The 24,989-nt window shown below is 37.0% G+C and overlaps 1 protein-coding gene across 1 annotated transcript in view; it reads left to right on the forward strand.

Annotated features, from left to right (window-relative positions):
- Positions 1-14,056, forward strand: part of LOC116294003 (uncharacterized) — a 51,878-nt gene extending 37,822 nt beyond the window's left edge. The window contains exons 4-15 of the mRNA XM_031701525.2: positions 9-1,501; positions 2,293-2,935; positions 3,260-3,802; positions 4,003-4,192; positions 4,556-7,892; positions 8,145-8,648; positions 9,076-9,293; positions 9,723-9,877; positions 10,416-10,887; positions 11,161-11,289; positions 12,229-12,537; positions 12,987-14,056. Of these exons, the coding sequence (XP_031557385.2) occupies positions 9-1,501; positions 2,293-2,935; positions 3,260-3,802; positions 4,003-4,192; positions 4,556-7,892; positions 8,145-8,648; positions 9,076-9,293; positions 9,723-9,877; positions 10,416-10,887; positions 11,161-11,289; positions 12,229-12,537; positions 12,987-13,275 (8,282 nt within the window). The 3' untranslated portion in view covers positions 13,276-14,056. The remainder of the gene's footprint in view (positions 1-8; positions 1,502-2,292; positions 2,936-3,259; positions 3,803-4,002; positions 4,193-4,555; positions 7,893-8,144; positions 8,649-9,075; positions 9,294-9,722; positions 9,878-10,415; positions 10,888-11,160; positions 11,290-12,228; positions 12,538-12,986) is intronic.
- The last annotated feature ends 10,933 nt before the right edge of the window (positions 14,057-24,989 follow it).

Genomic DNA, 24,989 nt, shown 5'->3' on the forward strand with positions numbered 1-24,989 from the left:
TTTGCCAGGCACTTGCAACTTGAAAAGTTTTTCATCATCCGGGCTTTCTACCTTTGGCGCAATATGGTCCAACCTAAGGGAGGGAGAGCGGTACTACTTTACCGTACAGGCCATAAATGCAGCAGGACTGATACAAACCTCTTCATCTGATGGTGTTACCATTGATACAAGTGCACCAATCATTAGTGGAGTCACCTTATCGAGCCCGTCTGATGACATCTCTTTGGTAAAGCTTGGAAACGTCACAGCTCAGAGCAGTGGAAGAGTACTTAAAGTTACTTGGGACAAAGTGACGGATACTGAGAGTGGTATTTCCAGCTTGATGTACTGTGTTGGAAGAACGATCAATGAATGTGACATCATCGACTGGACCAATCTAGACGTGGAAATAAACTTTTTTGTACAACATTTTGAAAAGCCGTTGGCTGCTGGGACGGTACTATATATTACTTTACAAGCTACTAACGGAGCTGGATTAAGTGTGAATGCGAAAACAGATGCTCTTCTTATGGACTCTTCTCCTCCAAGTGTAGGGAGTGTAATCGTTGGAAACGTACCTGGTACCAAGTATCTTCAAAAGGACGAGGCTATTGAAGCTGATTGGGGTGGATTCGATGACCAGGAAAGTGGCTTACACCATTTTGAATGGGCAGTGTGCTCAAAAATGGACGGCAAAGAATGTTTAACTCCATTTATCAATACAGGATTGTCTTCACAGATGAAAACCGATCAACTGGAATTGAAGCCTGGTGTTGCATACGTTCTTGTGGTGCGGGCTTATAACAAAGTTGAACTGCGAAGTGAGGCAAAATCCAATGCCTTTGTTCTTGAGAACAAGCATCCAGTACCAAGATCCGTGCTCGATGGCATTTCGTATGGCAAAGACATTTCAATACAGAGCTCAGTCAACACCCTCGCAGCAAACTGGGAACATTTTATTGGCTACAACTCAAGAATAGCAAGCTACGAGATATGCGCGGGCAGCAAGCCGTTGACATGTGATATCAATCCCTACCAAGATGTGGGAATGACGCTCAAAGGGGAGATAACAGGACTCAGACTTGCTCACATGAATACATACTACATCACCGTTCGTGCTACTAACGAAGCTGGCTACAAAGCAACTGGTTCCACAAATGGCGTCAAGATTGACAGCACACCGCCTGCGGGAGGAAAGATACGAGATGGATTTGGCGAGGAAGACATAAATTATCAAGCTGATGACTCCTTCATTTCAGCCAACTGGGATCCGTTTACAGATACAGAGTCAGGAATAGAGAAGTACATCTGGTGCGCGGGTACATCCAAAGGATCATGCGATGTCATCCCAGAGACTGAAATACCAGAGAGCACACAGAGGGTTGCACGACAAATTAACCTACCACTCAGCTCAGGCGTGACTATTTACATGAAACTGAAGGCGATAAATAATGCAAGAGGAGAGACCACTGTATATTCAGATGGAGTAACAATAGACAACACTCCTCCACAACTAACAGAGGTAATTATGCCATTGTGTTGTAGGAAGAATAAATAATTCAGAACATGTATTGCAAATTGAAGACACATGATAGTAAACTTAGAAACAATCCCAATCGAGTCCCAGATGGGAATCGAACCCATGACACTTCGTATACTAATCGAATGCTCTACCATCTCGCATTCATTTTTTTAATACCTATATTATTCAGAACATGTAAATTAAAAATAATAGAGAGTTTTAGATTGACTTTTTTTTCTCCCCGCAAACGGCAAACGTGACCACGTTTTCATAGTTTTCGTGTATTTTAGTTTACCTTTTACTAACCTTCTCACCAAGCGCAAATTCTCTTTTGTTTTTCTACTACTTGGACTTTTTTTGCGATTCTTTTTCAGTAATTTAAAAGAATTTTTTACTGGTCAACTGACGTTTCACGTTTGCCGTGAACGTAAATCTAAAACTCTCTATTAATATTTTTTCGACCCCGGAACCCCCTCTGGGCAGATCTACGTCAGGGCATGGCTAACTAACAGATCGAATCCAGAAACCAACTATCGACTGATCAAAGTCAGGTCACGACTGATTCACAGATCGACTTGGGGCTTAGCGTGTTACGTTTTATGGAGGGAGGAAAACCGAAGAACCTATAGAGTTAAACTCTCGCGATTCAAGGGAGACAACTCTCATCACAGGAGACAAACCCTAGACCCAGAGGGTAGAGGCAGTGCACTACCATTATAACACCCTTGATTCCCTAGTAAATATTGTTTTAGTTGCATGCAATAATAATATTTCATTTTATTTTTTTTTAGGTGAAAGATTTGCAGTCAAACAGCACGCTACAAGATAAAGACTTTATAACATCTAAAGTAGAGTACTGTGCAGCCTGGACTGTTCGTGATTATGAGAGTAATATCAGCAAAAGTGAAGTATCTGTCTGCTTGGACCTGAACCATAATGATTGCATTGCCTCGTCCATTGATGTGGGTAAGAAGACTCTTGTCTGTCTGTCTAATCTGAAGTTAGCTGAAGGTGTCAAGTATGTGACCATCGTACGCGTAACGAACAGCGTGGGACTGAGTACTACTCGTGTATCTGATGGTTTTCTATTGGATTCCACTCCTCCAGTCACAGGTGAAATTAGCCACATCACAAATGGGTCCAATTCTCTTGAGAGTTTTGGAAGAAGTTTCACCAGCAAAGATATTTCAGTTCGTTTGAGTGGTTTCTGGGACAAGGAATCTTCCGTTTCAAAATATTACATTTGCCTAGGCAAGTACTCTGGAGGATGCAACATGGTCAATTTTACTGATATTGGTAATCACACGGAATACAAGTTCACAGGAATACGTCTAGAGCATAATACTATGTATTACGTATCTGTTATTGCTGAGAACGAAGCACGTCTGCGAAGTGACATCGCGTCATCAGATGGAGTCTTAATGGACGCAACAGGTAAAAATAAGTGTTTCTTTGCCTACACAGTCATATCCTTACCAAAGCAAATTGTATTTCTTGTCCGCAAATGAGCAAATACAGAAAATAACAGGAAAAAAAGGTATCGTTTTAAGTGTTCTGAGGTTGACGATAACTGAAATCAACAGTTAAGATATAAACATTCAAGAAGAACTGATGCTTATAAATTGGCCTTTTAATTGTATTGTAATGTAAATGTATTGGTCTCTTTTACTAGTCTTATAAAGATATTATTATTATTTTTTTTTTTTTGCTAGAAAATATAAAACTTTAATTTGTAACCAGATTAAATTTTCTCCATAGCTCCTTTAACTAGTGGTATGCTTAACGATGGTGACACAGTAGGCAAAGACATCAACTTCCAGCAATCAACCACTGACATCAAAGCACACTGGACATCGATCGAAGACCCTGAAAGTGACGTTGTAAAGGTTACGTGGTGTGCAGGTTCAGTTCGTGGAGTATGTGACATAGTACCAATGAAGATCATATCTCCATGGGTACATAATGTACATACCATACTAGATTCACCCATGAGAAATGGACAGAAGTTTTTCGTGTCGGTAAGGGCAACAAATGGTGCAGGGAGAACAACAACGCTGTCTTCCGATGGCGTGACAGTCGATAATACTCCACCTGAATCGGGTGTAGTCGTAGACGGCAACTCTTCAAAGGATATCAACTACCTTTATGGAGATGACGATGTGCAAGCAAACTGGTCAGGTTTTGCTGATAAGGAAAGTAGAATAGAGCGATATGAGGTTGCTGTTTGTGATGCCAGAAACCTAACTGTCTGTCCACAACCCTACACCACGGTCTATAATACAACGCAAGTGCGATTTGCAGGTATTTATCAATGAAATTATTTTGTGTACATTTTTACATGATGTGGTGCCATGATGATGAGGAAGAGTGGAAGTGGGAAAGAGGGAAAACCGTTTGTGCCCATCCGTTGAAAATCACAGTTTATTCCTAGATTATCTCTAAATGAAAAAATGGTGATAATTTTTTACTATGGTAACAAGGTCGATCTTTGGTATTTACAGGATTGGATCTTGATAGTGGAGCCATGTACATAGTGTTTGTCAAGGCAACCAACTTTGCTGGTCTGCAGACAGTTTCTACGTCAAATGGATTCACAGTCGACTTTAGTCCACCAAAAGAAAAAGAGGCTTGGCTGGGACCGGGGAACAAACACCAGCTTTTCCAATCCAGAGACAATCAACTTCATGTCAGGTAATATAGCTAAATAATTACCAATTTTTTAAAGATCTTTCACACTTATGGAAGTGGAATAAAAGGATCACGACTTTTGTTGAGCATCGTGATTTCCACCGAACGTCCTGGATCTGGGGGTGGGTGTGATCGTTTATAGGTGTTAATTTTTTAGGAATTCTAATATGTAAGAGGTAGGGTGGGGTGAGGTAGCAAACCACTTATTCCCTTATGAGTCTACCCTCAACCATCCATCCCCATAAGTCCAATCTGCATCAAATCCTATGCATCGCTGTGCTATGCATTAATAAGTAAGAAGAAAACAATTCAACAAATTTAATTGGTACTGATGGATTTTAATACACAACATTATTTTTATTTTAGATGGTCGCCGTTTGAAGATTTCGAAAGTGGAATTGTCAAGTATGAAATTTGTGCCAGCGTGTCATCCATTGAATGCAACAAGACGAACTTCGTGAACGTTGGTCAAACCACCAGTTATGTACTTTCTGGACTGAAACTAGATCATGGGAGATCCTACCATGTGACAATAAAAGGCACGAATGGTGTTGGATTGTCTGCCACGGTAAAAACAAAACCAATTCTAATAGACACCACCCCACCTAAAGTCATTGACGAGGTTCAAGATCAAAATACTTCTGACAATAGACCAACAGTTGCACCAAATGGATTCAATAACAATAGTGTGCCAAATGACTTATTACAAATGCCAAGTTCAAGTCCAAGCTCTTATATCAGGTTTACTTGCACTGAAGAGCTGCTTAGTGTAGACTGGGACGAGTTTGATGATCCTGAGAGTGGAATGTGGAAGTACGAATGGTGCGTCGGCACCAGAAATGGAGTTTGTGACGTCTTACCTTTGACGTCGGCTGTTTTGAGTTTAAGTGGCAAAACAATAACGACTCGAATATCCTCAGGAACGGAACTCTTTGCAACGGTCAATGTAGTAAATAATGTTGGATTGAAAACTGTTCTCAACTCTAAAAGATGCTTGGTTATAACTGTCGCTCCAAAAGTGGTTGATGTACTGGATCTGGGGGTCTCAAATACAAGTGACCCCACAGATGTGGATTGGATGGCAAACATGAAAAGTCTGACCTTGAAATGGAGTTTGATTGGAAAGTTTCTGGACGATATTTCACGCATGCGTCTTGAAGTAGCAGTAACTTCCACTTCTCGCAACAGGAGTTTACCTAGACTGAATAAAAGAGAAGGTTGGAATGGCGAGCCTTTTGCTCAGGACTTCATGAACGTCCATGGATCGCAGCGAAACGTGACTGTTGAGAGTGTACAGCTGCAACCATGGATACAGTATCGTGGGGTGGTACGGGTTTGGAACGAAGGAGGAATCTATGATGAGACTAGCAGCGATGGTGTTCGTGTTGAGCCCAGAGCACCTTTAGCTCGTCAACTGTTTATTCGGGACAATTCACCAGAAAACGAGCGAGCAAGATGGCTACCAAATCTTCATTTACCTCCCATCAACGAAAGTGCGTTGGACAAAGAAGTCATCTATATTTCTTCACCAAGTGAACTTTCAGTTGCTGTGAGCACTGGAATTAATGCCACAAATTCATCGCAACTAGCCCTTGAAGACGATCTTCTGGAAAGTGGCCATTTCAGTCCCACTCAAGAATTCAAGGTCCTCGTTACCAGAGTAACCTCAGATTCTAACGAAACTAACACTACAGAGAATAGTTTAGAAATGAAAACACTACCTGGTTTCTCAAACCCTCAAGGTCCATGCTGTGCCAACTACACATCAGATTCCCCCAATATGTTGACAGACAACCACTACAAGCCTACTTTACCAACACAGAAATTTGGGTCATCTGTTGCTTTGCTCCCTCATGATTACATAGCCGTTGCTTCGTCCGACAAGTTCTTTATCTTCTCGTCCAAAAACAGGACACTGAAGAAGGAGGTTATAAAAATGACCTCGGCTACTGCTCTTTCATACTCTAAAGATCGGCTTACTCTAGCGTCTAATGGAATGATAAAAGTTTACCGATACGATTTCTCAGAGAAAGGGGACATAAAACTCCAACCCGAGGCAACTATTTCGAGCTGTAAGACAAACCCTTGTGTTTCCAACGAAACGTGGCCAAATTTGGATGGCAAAAAAGTTGTCATACAGAAAACGACCATTGCGGCAACAGGAAGAATAACATCCTCGAATAACAGCGTGATTGGGATCTTCCGTCAAATGAATGGAGCATGGCAGCTGCATCAGGAATTGGGAACTGCAGAGAATGATCAATACTTTGGACGAGACATCGCAATGAATGACGGCGTGTTAGCAGTGTCAACAGGAGGTCTTGCGTTACCCAAGGTTGTCATTTATTCGATGACTGACTTCAGTGTCATCATGAAAATTGATCTCAAACACTCGAGTATTAACATGGTGGAACCATCTCTTCGACTGACGAAACAAAATGAACTGGTTATGGTCTCCAAGGCCAAAGCAAAGTCTGTCGTTCTTAGGCTGAACATTCCATCCAAGTCCTTTAACTTACTTTGCACGTATGTCCCTCCAATTGAAATTCAATCGCGACTTAGCGGTAGTTTTGACTTGATGGACAGAGACGGTGGGACTATTGTTGCACTTGGGATGCAAACATCACAAGGTCGTGATGGAGTTATACTTATAGCTTTCAACGGTGTATTCGCATATGGTCCAGACCATGACCAAGGCAAGTGCACTGGATTAGGAACAATTCTTTCAAGAGAAAATCACCCTCGAGTTGATGATGGGATTCCACGTGCTAGCGTAGCCATGTACGGATCTAATATCGTGTTTGGGACTCCAGGGATTCTTACATGGCCTAATGTTAGCGTAAACTATGGGACAGGTCGGCTTTATACGATCAAATATTGCCCTAGAAACTACAAACGAGTCAAGATATCCAAGGTGAATGGTGGAATCGAATCATACCAATGTCAAGCCTGCGAGGAGGGTCGCAGGTCACTCGGAGGGATCACATCGATTTGCACAGTTTGTGAAGGACGTAAATGCGTGTCACCTCTTGTTGACGATCCTGTTCATTTTACCACCAAAATGTGCGACAATCAATTGTGTCCTCTCAACGAACAGATCATCAACAAGACCAATGGAATTAAGATAATCCAAATGAACGGTACATTTTTCGAAGAAGGTGCAGTCAACGAGTACACTATAAAGTTAGTTGAGACAACTCGTGCAGGTATGTCAACAACATCTGAATCAGAGCCGTTTATTATCGATACAACATCTCCAGTGGTGGGTACTGTGTATGATGGCCTAGGAAGCGACCAAAATATGAACTGCTCAAGTAACGAAACGTTCGGCGAAGATAGTCAGTGTTCTACACGTAGCTTCCAAGATACGGACATTGATTACACTAATAATACCTCCGAAGTTCACGCTCGATGGATCGACTTTGCTGACAACGAGAGCGACATAGCAGAGTATTTCTGGTGCGTAGGATCAAAACCCATGCTGGATGACATTCGGCAGTGCGAGAGCACAGGACAGAGACAAAATGCCAGTCACTATGGACTGGACTTTCAGCAAGGTGACACGTACTATGTTACCGTGGTTGCATGTAATAATGCTCAAAGATGTTCAGCAGGTCATTCAAATGGTGTGACAATTGATACTACTCCACCTACCATGCAGTATGTACGAGATGGTGTACTTGGTCCTGATATGGACTACCAGGTGAGTGAAATCTATCTAGATTACGTCTTTTTGCATTCCCCCTTTTATAGCCTTTGAAGATCATCGTGAAATGTGTTGAAACACAAATGCAACTTGCTTGAATAGTCCACTGTTTGATTTAAAATAGTGGACTATTGCAAATCCCAGAACCATTTTCATGCGAACCGTTTTCATAAGAACATGTCTTATAACCATTTCAACTCTTTTGGTCGGTATCTATTTCTAAATGAAGTTCTTTTGTTCATTTTCTAGGTGTTTCTGGACATTATCTTCGCATACTTCAAAGCCTCTGACGAAGACAGTGACATAAGCTCGTATGAAGTGGCCTGGGGAACCGCACCTAATCTTACAGACGTGAAAGACTACGAAGAAATTGGAAACACAACTACCTGGTTTGCCCAATTCAAGGACAACACGCTGGAGAAGAAAAAGAAGTATTTTGCAACCGTAAGAGCATCCAACAAGGCTGGTTTATTATCAGAGCCAATGTCGTCTGATGGCATAATCGTTGGAAAGTCTGAGTACATATTTGACAAGAATGCTTCGGCATCGTTCTTTTTTGACACGGTCAACATGAACCCTGATGGAACCAGGAAAGATGGTGGTGTTGGGAAAACGTACGGGACATTGGATGTTCCCGAAGGAGCTGTAGATGGCGAAGTGAAACTTAAATGCTACAGTCTGGATGATAAAATGCTTCAGTCCAATGCTTCTGAAGATGGTCCTGTGTCAAACCCTAGCATTACGAAACCAAAGGTATATTCATATCTGAAAAACACACAATACTCCTTTATTTTTAGAATCTTTAGAATTACACTCCATGACACGTGACACATGGCAAAGCCCTAAAATAAGCAACTGATTTTTACACCTTTGTTCTGTGGTAACCTCTGAAAAGACACCTTTAAAAAGTAGATGTAACTGAAGAAAATTAATTTAATTCCAAGAGAGAAACGTAAAACATTACACCCAACGCAAAGCGGACAGTTGTATTGGATAAGATAACAAAATGCTGGTAATACTTGGGCTACCATCTTATCGAGTTAGAGAATCGAGTTTTAGTCACTTTATACCTCAGAAGCAAGAGCTAAGTAGTAAACAGCAACGCTTTTGAACACACAGGGACCTTCCAACACCTTTTCTCTTGTACCTATTGACTCCGCTGTTAATTTTTTATTTGTAGCAATTCATGCTCGGCAATTACAGCTTCCAGATCAAAGCTATGGATCCCTTAAACGACACTGTTCAAGAGGGATTTAAGTTTGCTAAGCCGATCAAGATCTCTATGTTTTATGATGTGGACAATTTAGTGAAAGCCAACAAAAGAGTGGTGAACAAAGAAGTCAATAAGGAAGACATTGATCCTGTGCTGTATTTATGGGATTTAAAAAATAACACATGGTAAGAGTATTGGTAGAAGTTTTGAAATTCATTTTCTTTCTTTCTTTCTTTCTTTTTCTTTCTTTCTTTCTTTCTTTCTTTCTTTCTTTCTTTCTTTCTTTCTTTCTTTCTTTCTTTCTTTCTTTCTTTCTTTCTTTCTTTCTTTCTTTCTTTCTTTCTTTCGTTCTTTACCTTTTTCTTTATTAAATTTATTGCATCCAACGGCAACTTTGAAGTGTTGTACTTCAGAACTTTTTGATTTTTTTGCCCCCTTTTTTCTATACCGTTTTTGTTTTTCTATCATTAAAAACGATAAACGTTTTTTATTTTTCTAATTTCTACTTTAACTTAAGAAAAGTTTAAGTCACTTATAATTCTCCTCTCTTATGCATGATTTTTCATTCTATTGTTCGTTTTATTCAATTTTGTGCTTCTTACTTTATGTTTTAGGATGGATGCATCTCTGACTTGCCCAGAACCTTGGCAGCACGTCAACCGTACCATCAAACTTCTTACTGTCCAGATCTGTCATTTGACCCAATTCGCTTTCTTCTGGTCGTTCGAGGCAGAGAATGGATTGATGATGTTCGACAAGAACACTTCAGGTAATTTTGTTCTTCTAAAAAAAACTTTGTCATACCTTAATAAGATGGTCCGCATATTAATTACAAATGTATTATATTCATATGTAATTATACAGCTTCTCATTAATCCCATATAGGCAACTGTCCAATTATTTTCTTAATTAGACAGGTCTGTCGATATGGGATTAATTAGGCAGCTATATAATTAATAGGTAATGGGATTTCATGCTCCCCAATCAAGAATAATTAGACTCGAAAAATTCCTGCCTACGGCCTCATCCAATTTTGCCAGTCCTGAGAATTTTCCTCGTCCAATTAAGGCATGGAGTCCTATTACATATACTAATTATGAAATTGGGCTGGGAAGAAACATGTAAACAAAGTTTAGGAAATTTCATATCATTGTGACATTTCGCTTGTTCAATTCACATCGCCCATATTTCAGTTCGTGCATGTTAGATGCAAAAGCAATATTTAAGAAAACGTTCACCAACCTTTCCTGACTGTTAGCTGTATATCTGGAGCCAATTATGTGATATATGGATTGTTTGATTTTTAGTTTATAATGAGAACGGCGAAGTGAGCGTTCAACGTCAATCGAGAGTCCAACAGCTCGACCTTCCCATCAAGCGATCTAAAGGCGCTTCAGGAGACATCGACGTCTATTGGTCTTTACACAGTAACGAATCCATTGATGGCCTAGTGTGGCCCAATTCAGGGCGAATAAGTTTCTCAGAAAGTCAATGGAATGCCTCTCTCCGAATTTATGTTGCCAGTGATGAAATAAAGGCAGCGGAGAAAGTGATTTGGGTTCGAATGGAAAATGCAACCGGTGGCGCGATTTTGGCATCACGTGATGTGACTAGCAGTAAGATGGTTATTCAGTCCAATCTAGTCTTGGAGCCTGGTCGGAACTATATGTGGATTATCATTGGCGTCTGTATAGGAGTGCTTCTGATACTTATTGTACTTATTATAATTGGTATCCGAAAAAGACAAAGGAACCAGAAAGAAAAAAGACTTCATAAATCGTGAGTATCAATCAAATGAAGATGATGATGATTATGATTATGGTGATGATGATGATGATGATGATGACGATGATGGTGAAGTGGTGGTGGTAGTGATTATGATGGTGATGATGATGATTATCTTTTTGATGGTGATGATGATGACGGGAATTAACAGTGGGGTTCAATGCAAATCACTCGTACGAAGCAGAATTCAACTTTTTGTACAAATAATGCTCCAACTTCTCGTACGAAGATTACCCATTTTTTAAACTTTATTTCTATATTTTTCAGAGTGACAAAGAGAAGTATAAGATACAAAGTAAACTACGCGGATGATTCGATAGACAATCTGGAGATCGAGGAGATTGAAGACGATGCGCTGCAATATCCACCAAGTGACCTAGTACTTCATGAACTGAGGTACATGTCCATTTTTTAAGTTGGCATAAAACTAAAGCATTTGCTTGTAGAAGACCATTTTTGAATTCGTAAAGAATCCTAGTCAACTACGATGCACTGCACCCCTATGTTATTATTTACATCGTTCGCCAACAACGTTCACGAAAATCTTCCATGCCCTGGTGATGCAAAATGTCTTTCAAATTCACTATGCAAAAGTCCTCAAATTTCCAAAGTTTTCATCCTTTTCATTCCACAGAAAGCATTGTTTCCGGTGAGCAGTGCATTGTAGTTGACTCGGATTCTTTAAAATACCATTTTGTTCCTTGGTTATAGACTCATTTTCTCAGGGTAAGCCTCATTTCACCCTCAGAATACTCACAATTACCAACGGTAAAGTAAACAATGCATAACTTCGGCAATGCACACCCCACACCACAGACCCTTGCAAGAGCACATGAATATTCTACACAAGAAAGGATAAACTTTAACACCCGGAAATAGTGCAATTTCACATTCGGTAAATACCGCTGTGTTTTATGACTAAAGGCTCATCTACACAGGCTTTGCCTCGTTTAAGAACAAAAGTTTACTGTGATGTAAAGAATGTACAATGTTTTGAAAAATCTCACGTACTCTTAATGGTATTTGTGAATAGCTGACTAATAAAGGAGGTTAAAACTCTACAAATGAGTATTTGACCTTTAAAGACAGTAGTGTGGATTGAATGTGAAACTATGTATTGAGGCTATGTATTGCACTGTCACGTGATGACAGCCATGACAGGAGGCACTGCAGCAATATAATCTATCTTCCCTGGGAAACTAAATTATATCTCATGTAAATCAGATTAGAATAGATTCAATTTGCCAATGTCCTGCATAGGCTGCCATCACATGATGGTGCAAAGCCAATATTCACCGATTATGCCTATTCAAATCTACGTTTTTTGTTGTTTAGAAATCCTTTGACTAAAGAAGTACAAGGCCAATCTGATAACGCATCAAGCACGTCAGTATCCGATGACGAGCAGCAAAAGATCAAAAAGCAGCCATCAAAAAAGAGAAAATTTTCCATCAAAAAGAAACCAATAGATGATCACCATGAGTTTGTAAATCCTTGCTATGGCGGTAATCTTACTGATGACGAGCTAGAGATGCAAGAGATTGTGCCTGTACCTGGTATTGTCACTGAGATGGCCTATGCTGACGTCAAACCAGATAGTTCTGGCCAATCAGAGGTGGAAAAGACAGGCGCTAAGGAAGATGAGTAAGTGAATTTTCATCATTTCACTTTATTCTTCTTGCCTTTTTTACTTGTTCCATTACTTTTTGTTATCCTCTCTACTTTTTTGTTCTTTAGTTCGTTGGTTCGTTGATTCGTTCGCTCATTCGCTCGTTCGTTCGCTCGTTCGTTCGCTCGTTCGTTCGATCATGAGTGCGTGCGGGCGCCTGTTCGTTCGTTCGTTCGCTCGTTCGTTCGTTCGTTTGATCGATCGTTTTCCTTCCTTGGTTCCTTCGTTCGTTCCTTCGTAGATTCGTTTGTTCGCTTGTTTGCTCGTTCTTTCTTTTGTTCGTTCTTTCGTTTGTCCCATCCTTCGAATTCCTTTTTCCTTCCTGCTCTCTTTTCTTCACTTCTTTGGTTCTTGCTTTTGCTATCTCTTTCTATTCATCGTCGTTTCTTTTATTCATGCATCGTCAATCATTCATTCTTTCCAGGAAACAGAAATCTGGTAAAGTCTTCAAAAGGTCAAGTTCAAGAAGTTCAAGCAAGCGCTTGCGTCCTATTAAAGCTTGGGAACTTGCCCCCAGCGTCAGCACAGAAAACCTTGTTTCTTCCGGTGAAGAAAATGACCAACCACCTCCTCCAAAACTCACTGATTTTGGAGATTCTGAGCCCGAGCTTGAAAGCAAGGAAGTCAGCGGTTTTCTTGCTCCATCACGCGGTGACTTCTCGGCCAGTCTCCCAGGAAGCTCAAACGTTAGCTCGGACGACGAAAACCAATAGAGAATGATGACAAGAGTCTACTAAACGTATTTTGCTGATATTTTAACCTAATAACGTAGTATTGATAGTTTAAGACGATACATTTAGTTTAGTGTGTATAATAAATATGTAAAGAGCGCTTATTAAGACGACGACCATATAATTTCGAAGTTTATAGACAACAGAAAAAATGCTTTCCACAATTCATGCTGATAAATATATTATCTTAGTACTTTTGTTATTTTTCTACTTTTCTAAAATTAGTCTTACAAGTTTATTTCTTTTGATACTCTTTTTTGCTTTTTTTTCAAATTTAATTTGGTTTTGTCTTATACTTTCTTTTTGATACTCTTTTTTGCTTTTTTTTCAAATTTAATTTGGTTTTGTCTTATACTTTCTTTTTCTGTTGTTTTGTGTTATGATTTCGTTTTTATTTCCTCTTTTACTTTATAGTTATAATATTTTGAAACAAATGATAATGAAATAAACTGCACCAAACGTATCTTCTTTCGTAACATTCACGGAAAACAATTTTATTCCATTTTCCATTTAATCCTTCAAAAAATTCATTCATGTCATTCATTCATATCGCCAATTACCAAAGGTAAAATTATATTAAAAACGAATAAGCTCCATTGTTTGTCAAAAAAAATTATTTGCAGTTATAACAAAACCTACACTCAAATGCGTTTCGCACCACAAAAAAAACAACTCTCATTAATACTAATCAATAATAAAACAGCTTTATTATGTAATCGAACAACCTCGATATTTTTGAATAAATACATCTTTCAAGATATCATTCTTTACCATTCATTAATATCTTTTCAAATCGTTTCACAATGGTCCAAAATTGATCAAAACCATGGGCTATAGTCCATGCTTCTTCCCCAAAAATGCCTCAAAATGACCTAATTTGCATTTTTTATAAATAATGCATATCTTATAAAAAGGTGTGAAAATGGCAAAAAATTGATCAAACCTATGGGCTATAGTCCATGCTTTTTGCCCAAAAAATGGTTAAAAATGACCTATTTTGCATTTTTCATAAATAATGCATATCTCATAAAAAGGTGTGAAAATGGGCCAAAATTGATCAAAACCATGGGCTATAGTCCATGCTTTTTGCCCAAAAATGCCTCAAAATGTCCTAATTTGCATTCTTTTTAAATGATGCATATTTTATGAAAAGGTGGGAAAATGGTCCAAAATTGATCAAAACATTGGGCTATAGTCCATGCTTTTTGCCCAAAAATGCCTCAAAATGACCTAATTTGCATTCTTAATAAATAATGCATATCTTATAAAAAGGTGTGAAAATGGTCCAAAATTGATCAAAACCATGGCCTATAGTCCATGCTTTTTACCCAAAAATGCTTCAAAATGACCTATTTTGCATTTTTTTTATATAATGCATATCTCATAACAAGGTGTGAAAATGGCCCAAAATTGATCAAAACCATGGGCTATAGTCCATGCTTTTTGCCCAAAAATGCCTCAAAAAGACCTAATTTGCATTTTTCATAAATGATGCATATCTTATAAAAAGGTGTGAAAATGGCCCAAAACTGATCAAAACCATGGGCTATAGTCCATGCTTTTTGCCCTAAAATGCCTCAAAATGTCCTAATTTGCATTTTTCATAAATACTGCATATTTTATGGAAAGGTGTGAAAATGGTCCAAAATTGATCAAAACCATGGCCTATAGTCCATGCTTTTTGCCCAAAAATGCCTCAAAATGACCTATTTTGCATTTTTCATAAATAATGCATATCTTATAAAAAGGTGTGAAAATGGCCCAAAATTGATCAAAACTATGGGCTATAGTCCATGCTTTTTACCCAAAAATGCCTCAAAATGACCTAATTTGCATTCTTTTTAATTGATGCATATTTAATGAAAAGGTGTGAAAATGGACCAAGACTGATCAAAACCATGGGCTATAGTCCATGCTTTTTGCCCAAAAAAGCCTCAAAATGACCTATTTTGCATTTTTCATAAATAATGCACATCTTCTTAAAAGGTGTGACAACGGCCCAAAATTCATCAAAACCATGGGCTATAGTCCATGCTTTTTGCCCAAAAATGCCTCAAAATGACCTATTTTGCATTTTTCATAAATAATGCATATCTTATAAAAAGGTGTGAAAATGGCAAAAAATTGATCAAAACTATGGGCTATAGTCCATGCTTTTTGGCCTAAAATGCCTCAAAATGACCTATTTTGCATTTTTCATATATAATGCATATCTTCTTAAAAGGTGTGAAAATGGCCCAAAATTGATCAAAACTATGGACTACAGTCCATGCTTTTTGCCAAAAAATGATTAAAAATGACCTAATTTGCATTTTTCATAAATAATGCATATCTTATAAAAAGGTTTGAAAATGGCCCAAAACTGATCAAAACCATGGGCTATAGTCCATGCTTTTTGTCCAAAAATGCCTCAAATTGACCTAATATGCATTTTTCATAAATACTGCATATTTTATGGAAAGGTGTGAAAATGGCCCAAAATTGATCAAAACTATGGGCTATAGTCCATGCTTTTTGCCCAAAAATGCCTCAAAATGACCTAATTTGCATTCTTTTTAATTGATGCATATTTTATGAAAAGGTGTGAAAATGGCCCAAGACTGATCAAAACCATGGGCTATAGTCCATGCTTTTTGCCCAAAAAAGCCTCAAAATGACCTATTTTGCATTTTTCATAAATAATGTATATCTTATAAAAAGGTGTGAAAATGGCCCAAAATTGATCAAAACTATGGGCTATAGTCCATGCTTTTTACCCAAAAATGCCTCAAAATGACCTAATTTGCATTCTTTTTAATTGATGCATATTTCATGAAAAGGTGTGAAAATGGACCAAGACTGATCAAAACCATGGGCTATAGTCCATGCTTTTTGCCCAAAAAAGCCTCAAAATGACCTATTTTGCATTTTTCATAAATAATGCACATCTTCTTAAAAGGTGTGACAATGGCCCAAAATTCATCAAAACCATGGGCTATAGTCCATGCTTTTTGCCCAAAAATGCCTCAAAATGACCTATTTTGCATTTTTCATAAATAATGCATATCTTATAAAAAGGTGTGAAAATGGCAAAAAATTGATCAAAACTATGGGCGATAGTCCATGCTTTTTGGCCTCAAATGCCTCAAAATGACCTATTTTGCATTTTTCATATATAATGCATATCTTCTTAAAAGGTGTGAAAATGGCCCAAAATTGATCAAAACTATGGGCTATAGTCCATGCTTTTTGCCAAAAAATGATTAAAAATGACCTAATTTGCATTTTTCATAAATAATGCATATCTTATAAAAAGGTTTGAAAATGGCCCAAAACTGATCAAAACCATGGGCTATAGTCCATGCTTTTTGTCCAAAAATGCCTCAAATTGACCTAATATGCATTTTTCATAAATACTGCATATTTTATGGAAAGGTGTGAAAATGGCAAAAAATTGATCAAAACTATGGGCTATAGTCCATGCTTTTTGCCCAAAAATGCCTCAAAATGACCTAATTTGCATTCTTTTTAATTGATGCATATTTTATGAAAAGGTGTGAAAATGGCCCAAGACTGATCAAAACCATGGGCTATAGTCCATGCTTTTTGCCCAAAAATGCCTCAAAATGACCTATTTTGCATTTTTCATAAATAATGCACGTCTTCTTAAAAGGTGTGAAAATGGCCCAAAATTCATCAAAACCATGGGCTATAGTCCATGCTTTTTGCCCAAAAATGCCTCAAAATGACCTATTTTGCATGTTTCATAAATAATGTATATCTTATAAAAAGGTGTGAAAATGGCAAAAAATTGATCAAAACTATGGGCTATAGTCCATGCTTTTTGGCCTAAAATGCCTCAAAATGACCTATTTTGCATTTTTCTTAAATACTGCATATTTTATGGAAAGGTGTGAAAATGGCAAAAAATTGATCAAAACTATGGGCTATAGTCCATGCTTCTTGCCCAAAAATGGTTAAAAATGACCTTATTTGCATTCTTTTTAATTGATGCATATTTTATGAAAAGGTGTGAAAATGGCCCAAGACTGATCAAATCCATGGGCTATAGTCCATGCTTTTTGGCCTAAAATGCCTCAAAATGACCTATTTTGCATTTTTCATAAATATTGCACGTCTTCTTAAAAGGTGTGAAAATGGCCCAAAATTGATCAAAACTATGGGCTATAGTCCATGCTTTTTGCCCAAAATGGTTAAAAGTGACCTATTTTGCATTTTTCATAAATAATGCATATCTTATGGAAAGGTGTGAAAATCGTCCAAAATTGATCAAAACCATGGGCTATAGTCCATGCTTTTTGCCCAAAAATGGCTAAAAATGACCTAATTTGCATTTTTCATAAATAATGCATATCTTATAAAAGGTGTGAAAATGGTCCAAAATTGATCAAAACCATGGGCTATAGTCCATGCTTTTGCCCAAAAATTGTTAAAAATGACCTAATTTGCATTTTTGATATATAATGCATATCTTATAAAAAGGTGTGAAAATGGTCCAAAATTGATCAAAACCATGGGCTATAGTCCATGCTTTTTGCCCAAAAATGCCTCAAAATGACCTATTTTGCATTTTTCATAAATATTGCACGTCTTCTTAAAAGGTGTGAAAATCGCCCAAAATTGATCAAAACTATGGGCTATAGTCCATGCTTTTTGCCCAAAAATGCCTCAAAATGACCTATTTTGCATTTTTCATAAATATTGCACGTCTTCTTAAAAGGTGTGAAAATGACCCAAAATTGATCAAAACCATGGGCTATAGTCCATGCTTTTTCCCCCAAAAATGGCTAAAATGACCTATTTTGAATTCTTCACAAATAATGCATATCTTATAAAAAGGTGTGAAAATGGCCCAAAATTGATCAAAACCATGGGCTATAGTCCATGCTTTTCCCCAAAAATGGCTAAAAATGACCTATTTTGCATTCTTCATAAATAATGCATATCTTATAAAAAGGTGTGAAAATGGGCCAAAACTGATCAAAACCATGGGCTATAGTCCATGCTTTTTGCCCAAAAATGCCTCAAAATGACCTATTTTGCATTTTTCATAAATTATGCATATCTTATAAAAAGGTGTGAAAATGTCCCAAAATTGATCAAACCTATGGGCTATAGTCCATGCTTTTTGCCCAAAAATGCCCCAAAATGACCTATTTTGCATTTTTCATAAATAATGCATATCTTATAAAAAGGTGTGAAAATGGCCCAAAATTGATCAAAACTATGGGCTATAGTCCATGCTTTTTGCCCAAAAATGCCTCAAAATGACCTATTTTGCATTTTTCATAAATAATGCACGTCTTCTTAAAAGGTGTGAAAATGGCCCAAAATTGATCAAAACTATGGGCTATAGTCCATGCTTTTTGCCCAAAAATGGTTAAAAGTGACCTATTTTGCATTTTTCATAAATAATGCATATCTTATGGAAAGGTGTAAAAATCGTCCAAAATTGATCAAAACCATGGGCTATAGTCCATGCTTTTTGCCCAAAAATGGCTAAAAATGACCTAATTTGCATTTTTCATAAATAATGCATATCTTATAAAAAGGTGTGAAAATGGTCCAAAATTGATCAAAACCATGGGCTATAGTCCATGCTTTTTGCCAAAAATTGTTAAAAATGACCTAATTTGCATTTTTGATATATAATGCATATCTTATAAAAAGGTGTGAAAATGGTCCAAAATTGATCAAAACCATGGGCTATAGTCCATGCTTTTTGCCCAAAAATGCCTCAAAATGACCTATTTTGCATTTTTCATAAATATTGCACGTCTTCTTAAAAGGTGTGAAAATCGCCCAAAATTGATCAAAACTATGGGCTATAGTCCATGCTTTTTGCCCAAAAATGCCTCAAAATGACCTATTTTGCATTTTTCATAAATATTGCACGTCTTCTTAAAAGGTGTGAAAATGACCCAAAATTGATCAAAACCATGGGCTATAGTCCATGCTTTTCGCCCAAAAATGGCTAAAAATGACCTATTTTGCATTCTTCATAAATAATGCATATCTTATAAAAAGGTGTGAAAATGGCCCAAAATTGATCAAAACCATGGGCTATAGTCCATGCTTTTCCCCAGAAATGGCTAAAAATGACCTATTTTGCATTCTTCACAAATAATGCATATCTTATAAAAAGGTGTGAAAATGGGCCAAAACTGATCAAAACCATGGGCTATAGTCCATGCTTTTTGCCCAAAAATGCCTCAAAATGACCTATTTTGCATTTTTCATAAATTATGCATATCTTATAAAAAGGTGTGAAAATGTCCCAAAATTGATCAAACCTATGGGCTATAGTCCATGCTTTTTGCCCAAAAATGCCTCAAAATGACCTATTTTGCATTTTTCATAAATATTGCACGTCTTCTTAAAAGGTGTGAAAATGACCCAAAATTGATCAAAACCATGGGCTATAGTCCATGCTTTTCCCCCAAAAATGGCTAAAAATGACCTATTTTGAATTCTTCACAAATAATGCATATCTTATAAAAAGGTGTGAAAATGGCCCAAAATTGATCAAAACCATGGGCTATAGTCCATGCTTTTCCCCCAGAAATGGCTAAAAATGACCTATTTTGCATTCTTCACAAATAATGCATATCTTATAAAAAGGTGTGAAAATGGGCCAAAACTGATCAAAACCATGGGCTATAGTCCATGCTTTTTGCCCAAAAATGCCTCAAAATGACCTATTTTGCATTTTTCATAAATTATGCATATCTTATAAAAAGGTGTGAAAATGTCCCAAAATTGATCAAACCTATGGGCTATAGTCCATGCTTTTTGCCCAAAAATGCCCCAAAATGACCTATTTTGCATTTTTCATAAATAATGCATATCTTATAAAAAGGTGTGAAAATGGCCCAAAATTGATCAAAACTATGGGCTATAGTCCATGCTTTTTGCCCAAAAATGCCTCAAAATGACCTATTTTGCATTTTTCATAAATAATGCACGTCTTCTTAAAAGGTGTGAAAATGGCCCAAAATTGATCAAAACCATGGGCTATAGTCCATGCTTTTTGCCCAAAAATTCCTCAAAATGACCTATTTTGCATTTTTCATAAATAATGGACGTCTTCTTAAAAGGTGTGAAAATGCCCCAAAATTGATCAAAACCATGGGCTATAGTCCATGCTTTTCCCCAAAAAATGCCTCAAAATGACCTAATTTGCATTTTTCATAAATAATGCATATTTTATGGAAAGGTGTTAAAATGGTCCAAAATTGATCAAAACCATGGGCTATAGTGCATGCTTTTCCCCCAAAAATGCCTCAAAATGACCTAATTTGCATTTTTCATAAATAATGCATATCTCATAAAAAGGTGTGAAAATGGCCCAAAATTGACCAAAACCATGGTCTATAGTCCATGCTATTTGCCGAAAAATGGTAAAAAACGACCTGTTTTAAATTCTTCATAAATAATGCATATCTTATAAAAAGGTGTGAAAATGGTCCAAAATTGACCAAAACCATGGTCTATAGTCCATGCTATTTGCCAAAAATGGTTAAAAATGACCTATTTTGCATTTTTCATAAATAATGCATATCTTATAAAAAGGTGTGAAAATCGTCCAAAATTGATCAAAAACATGGGCTATAGTACATGCTTTTCCCACAAAAATGCCTCAAAATGACCTAATTTGCAGTTTTCATAAATAATGCACGTCTTCTTAAAAGGTGTGAAAATGGCCCAAAATTGATCAAAACTATGGGCTATAGTCCATGCTTTTTGTCCAAAAATGCCTCAAAATGACCTATTTTGCATTTTTCATAAATAAGGCATATTTTATGAAAAGGTGTGAAAATGGCCCTAAATTGATCAAAACCATGTGCTATTGTCCATGCTTTTAATCTGAAAATGGCCAAAAATGATTATTGAATATATAGAAACTTGTGTTTACTAAACTTATTGATCAAGATTTTTATTATCAACCATAGAAATATCAATCAGAAGCATAATGCACCTATCAGCGGCTTCCCCGTGGGGTAGACCCCCGGGCTGACCAGGGAGATGGGTGGGAGAATATAGGAGGATCGGATCCAGCTATTCCCCCTGGGGTTGGGAAAATTTGCGACATTGGTTTTGTGGTTAAAAACTGAGGTGGGGGATTGTAATGAAATTATTTTCATTGTGGAGATTATCAGGGGGATTGATTTTACTCTCTAGTAAAAGGAATAGCTCCTGATTTTAAAAATTTTAAGACCACGGACGTTTTTGGTTGTGCTGGGTTACCTGTGTTATTCACCAATACCCAGATGCATCTCTACTCGTCAAGATGGCTGACGAGGTGAGAGAATTCCACTGTGAAGTTTGTTTTTTGACATTCTTTGTTGTTTCATAGATACGAATTCGAAGGCAACTTTATTTAATTTTTACTTTTAAATGTGAATTCTTCAATTGACGAGATTTTTTTCCAATCTTTTCAATGAAAAACTACCTGAAATATCGAGCAAACTGTACGGCTTACGCGTTGAGTTCAGTTTTCAAAATACAATAACAGTAATTTCAACCAAAATGAGGGAGATTGTAGATTTGAATGCCTCGACCAGGGGACATTGAAAAGAACAACTTCCCTACCTCTGGGAAAAATGATCAACATTGTTTATGAATTTTTACAATCTCCCTGGTCAGCCCGGGGTCGACCCCACGTGGAAGCCGCTAATAGGTGCATAAGATATATAGAGGATATTACATGGGCGCGCGGAGATACGAAATTTATCTTCGAGTGTTGAAAAGATCTCTCACAAGTGAGCGCAGCGAACGAGTGAGAGATTTTCAACACGAGAAGATAAATTTCGTATCTCCAAGCGCCCATGTAATATTCTGTTTATTATATAATTATCAATGAAAGTATGTTTTGGCTTTTTCAGGTAATTCTTTTCGTGTATTTTTGAATAGTCATCGCAATGGTGTTATTTTCACACGTGAAAATAACATGTTATTTTCACGTGTGAAGATATCAATTTTTCGAAATAGAGAAAAATAGATATTTCATTGGTAATTATATAATAAAGTGGATTTTCTCGCTATTGGGAACATAAAAAACGTTTAGCTTTTCACTCTAAATATGCACAAATTTTATCATCCTTTGCTTAAAGATATAGTTATCAAATCAAGGTATTTTTTTATATGGCGCTGTAGGGTTAAACACACACATGTCTCAACTTCATATGTACTGAATTTGATTTATTCATCAAAAGGTTTCACAGGTACCCGATACACAGTAAAATCCTAAAACAAAGAGCATTACATTACGATGGTACAATACTGCAAGCAAGCAATGGCAAAGAACTTACCAATTGATGAACAAACTTATGGCAAGCCAATGGTAGCAATATTTAATACACAAATAAAATATTTAATCCACGAATAAAATATTTAAATCATGGCTTAAATATTTAAAAGTGTAAAAAATATACTTAATTTAAACTTTAATTTTTTTATTTATTCCTTTTTTAATTTTCTGAAGTTTAAAATTTTTATTTAATTCTACAGATTTTTATTTAAACTTCATAAATATCTTTAAAATCAAAATTATTTATTTAAACTTTACATTTTCATTTAATATTCCTGGGACGGGCTCGGCCAAATCTGTCTGGGAACGAGAATCGAATGCTAAAAACAAAAATGGCTACGATACCTGACCGATACTATTTTTAATGACCGATACTATTTTTAATATATATCAACGATCTTCCAGCTTAACTACAGTCCAAAGTTCGACTATTTGCGGATGATACTATTGTGTATATGACTGTGGCTATTGAAACTGATGCTGCCACCTTACAGAAAGATCTTAAACTTCTTGAAGAATGGGAAAATAAGTCGCAGATGTCTTTCCACCCTGACAAGTGTAATGTGCTTTGAGTCACATGGCGTAGGTCTGCATCTTTTTCCTTAAGGGTCTGGTTGTGTAGGACGTAATCATAGATTACAGGCTTGAAGCTTAAGGAAAAAGATGCAGTTAAGCACCTTGGTGTCACTGTACATCATAAGCTCTCTTGGAATGAACATATATGCTCTGTATTCAAGAAAGCAAATTCATCCATAGGCTTTCTGAGACGGAACTTGCAAATTCACCAAAAACACATCAAGCTAACGCATACAAAACCCTTGTTCATCCTCAAATTGAGTATGCGTCTACTGTGTGGGACCCTTTTACCCAAGTGAACCAAAATAAGATCGAAATGGTTCAGAGAAGAGCAGCCAGATTTGCTTGTAACAACTACAGCCGCGAATCAATTGTACCGCAATGTTGGAAGAGCTTGGTTGGCGCAGTCTTAAGCAGCGCAGAGCTGACCAGTGATTAGTTATGCTGTACAAATTTATAAACAACTTAGTTGATGTAGATCTCTGTAATGAACTGATACCCTTGACAAGAAACTCAAGAAATAATCACAACAGATCCTTTAAGATTCCTCTCGAGAAAAAAACATATATACAATACAGCTTTCTACCATGGACAATAAATCAATGGAACAATCTACCCGCTGAATTAGTCACAACCCCAAATGTTAATGCATTTAAAAGTGGGGTCTGTAAATTAGAACACTAACTTTGATCCTGACCTACCCGAGCACTTAAGCCTCGAAGAGAGGGCGTGCTTGTAATTTGGTAAATGTAAATGTACCAATGGCGTAAACAGAAGCGAAGAGAGGAAAAGAGTTTTTCTCCGACCTTTTCCCTCTCTTCACTTCTGTTTACGCTGTCACCCATGGTAGCCATTTTTGTTTTTAGCATTCGATTCTCGTTCCCAGACAGATTTGGCCGAGCCCGTCCCAGGAATATTAAATGAAAATGTAAAGTTTAAATAAATAATTTTGATTTTAAAGATATTTATGAAGTTTAAATAAAAATCTGTAGAATTAAATAAAAATTTTAAACTTCAGAAAATTAAAAAAGGAATAAATAAAAAAATTAAAGTTTAAATTAAGTATATTTTTTACACTTTTAAATATTTAAGCCATGATTTAAATATTTTATTCGTGGATTAAATATTTTATTTGTGTATTAGATATTGCTACCATTGGCTTGCCATACAAACTGCACGAGAACATAACATATGAAGCTGATGATCACATTACACTAATACTACAAATTACAACGTGCACACGACGTGACGCGACAGCGACATTAACTGGTTAGCGGACCCACACTGCACAAAACGGGGGGGGAAGGGGAACAGGAATTCTATACTGTTGAGCTAGTGGCCTCAACAGGCGCCGTCATATGATCCAAACTCAAGTGGAACCTCGAGCGCGGCGACAAGCATTGTATCTTATACGTATTAATAAATTAAACTAATGGGTTACCGGTTTTTGGGATTTTGTTGAAGTAATATTGATATGATATATATTTGATCTTTGGTTATTAGCACCATTACCATGAGTACCACCACCGTCACAATCATCATCATCATCATCATCAGCATCATCAGTATTTTCATTATCATCAACATCAACATCATTATTATTATCATTATCATCATCAGCTTCATCAAGAGCGCCATCATCATCTTCAGCACCAGCATCATCGTTAGCAACACAAACAACGCCATCATCGTTATAATCATTATCATCCCCACCATCACCATCGCCACTATTTTCATCACCACCATTATCACCATTAACAGCACCATCATCATTATAATCATCATCAAAACCATCGCCACCAATATCATC

Source organism: Actinia tenebrosa, unplaced genomic scaffold, assembly GCF_029948245.1.
Source record: "Actinia tenebrosa isolate PJP-AT-01 unplaced genomic scaffold, QUT_ActTen_1.0 PGA_scaffold5__44_contigs__length_20552954, whole genome shotgun sequence".
Classification (NCBI taxonomy): domain Eukaryota; kingdom Metazoa; phylum Cnidaria; class Anthozoa; order Actiniaria; family Actiniidae; genus Actinia; species Actinia tenebrosa.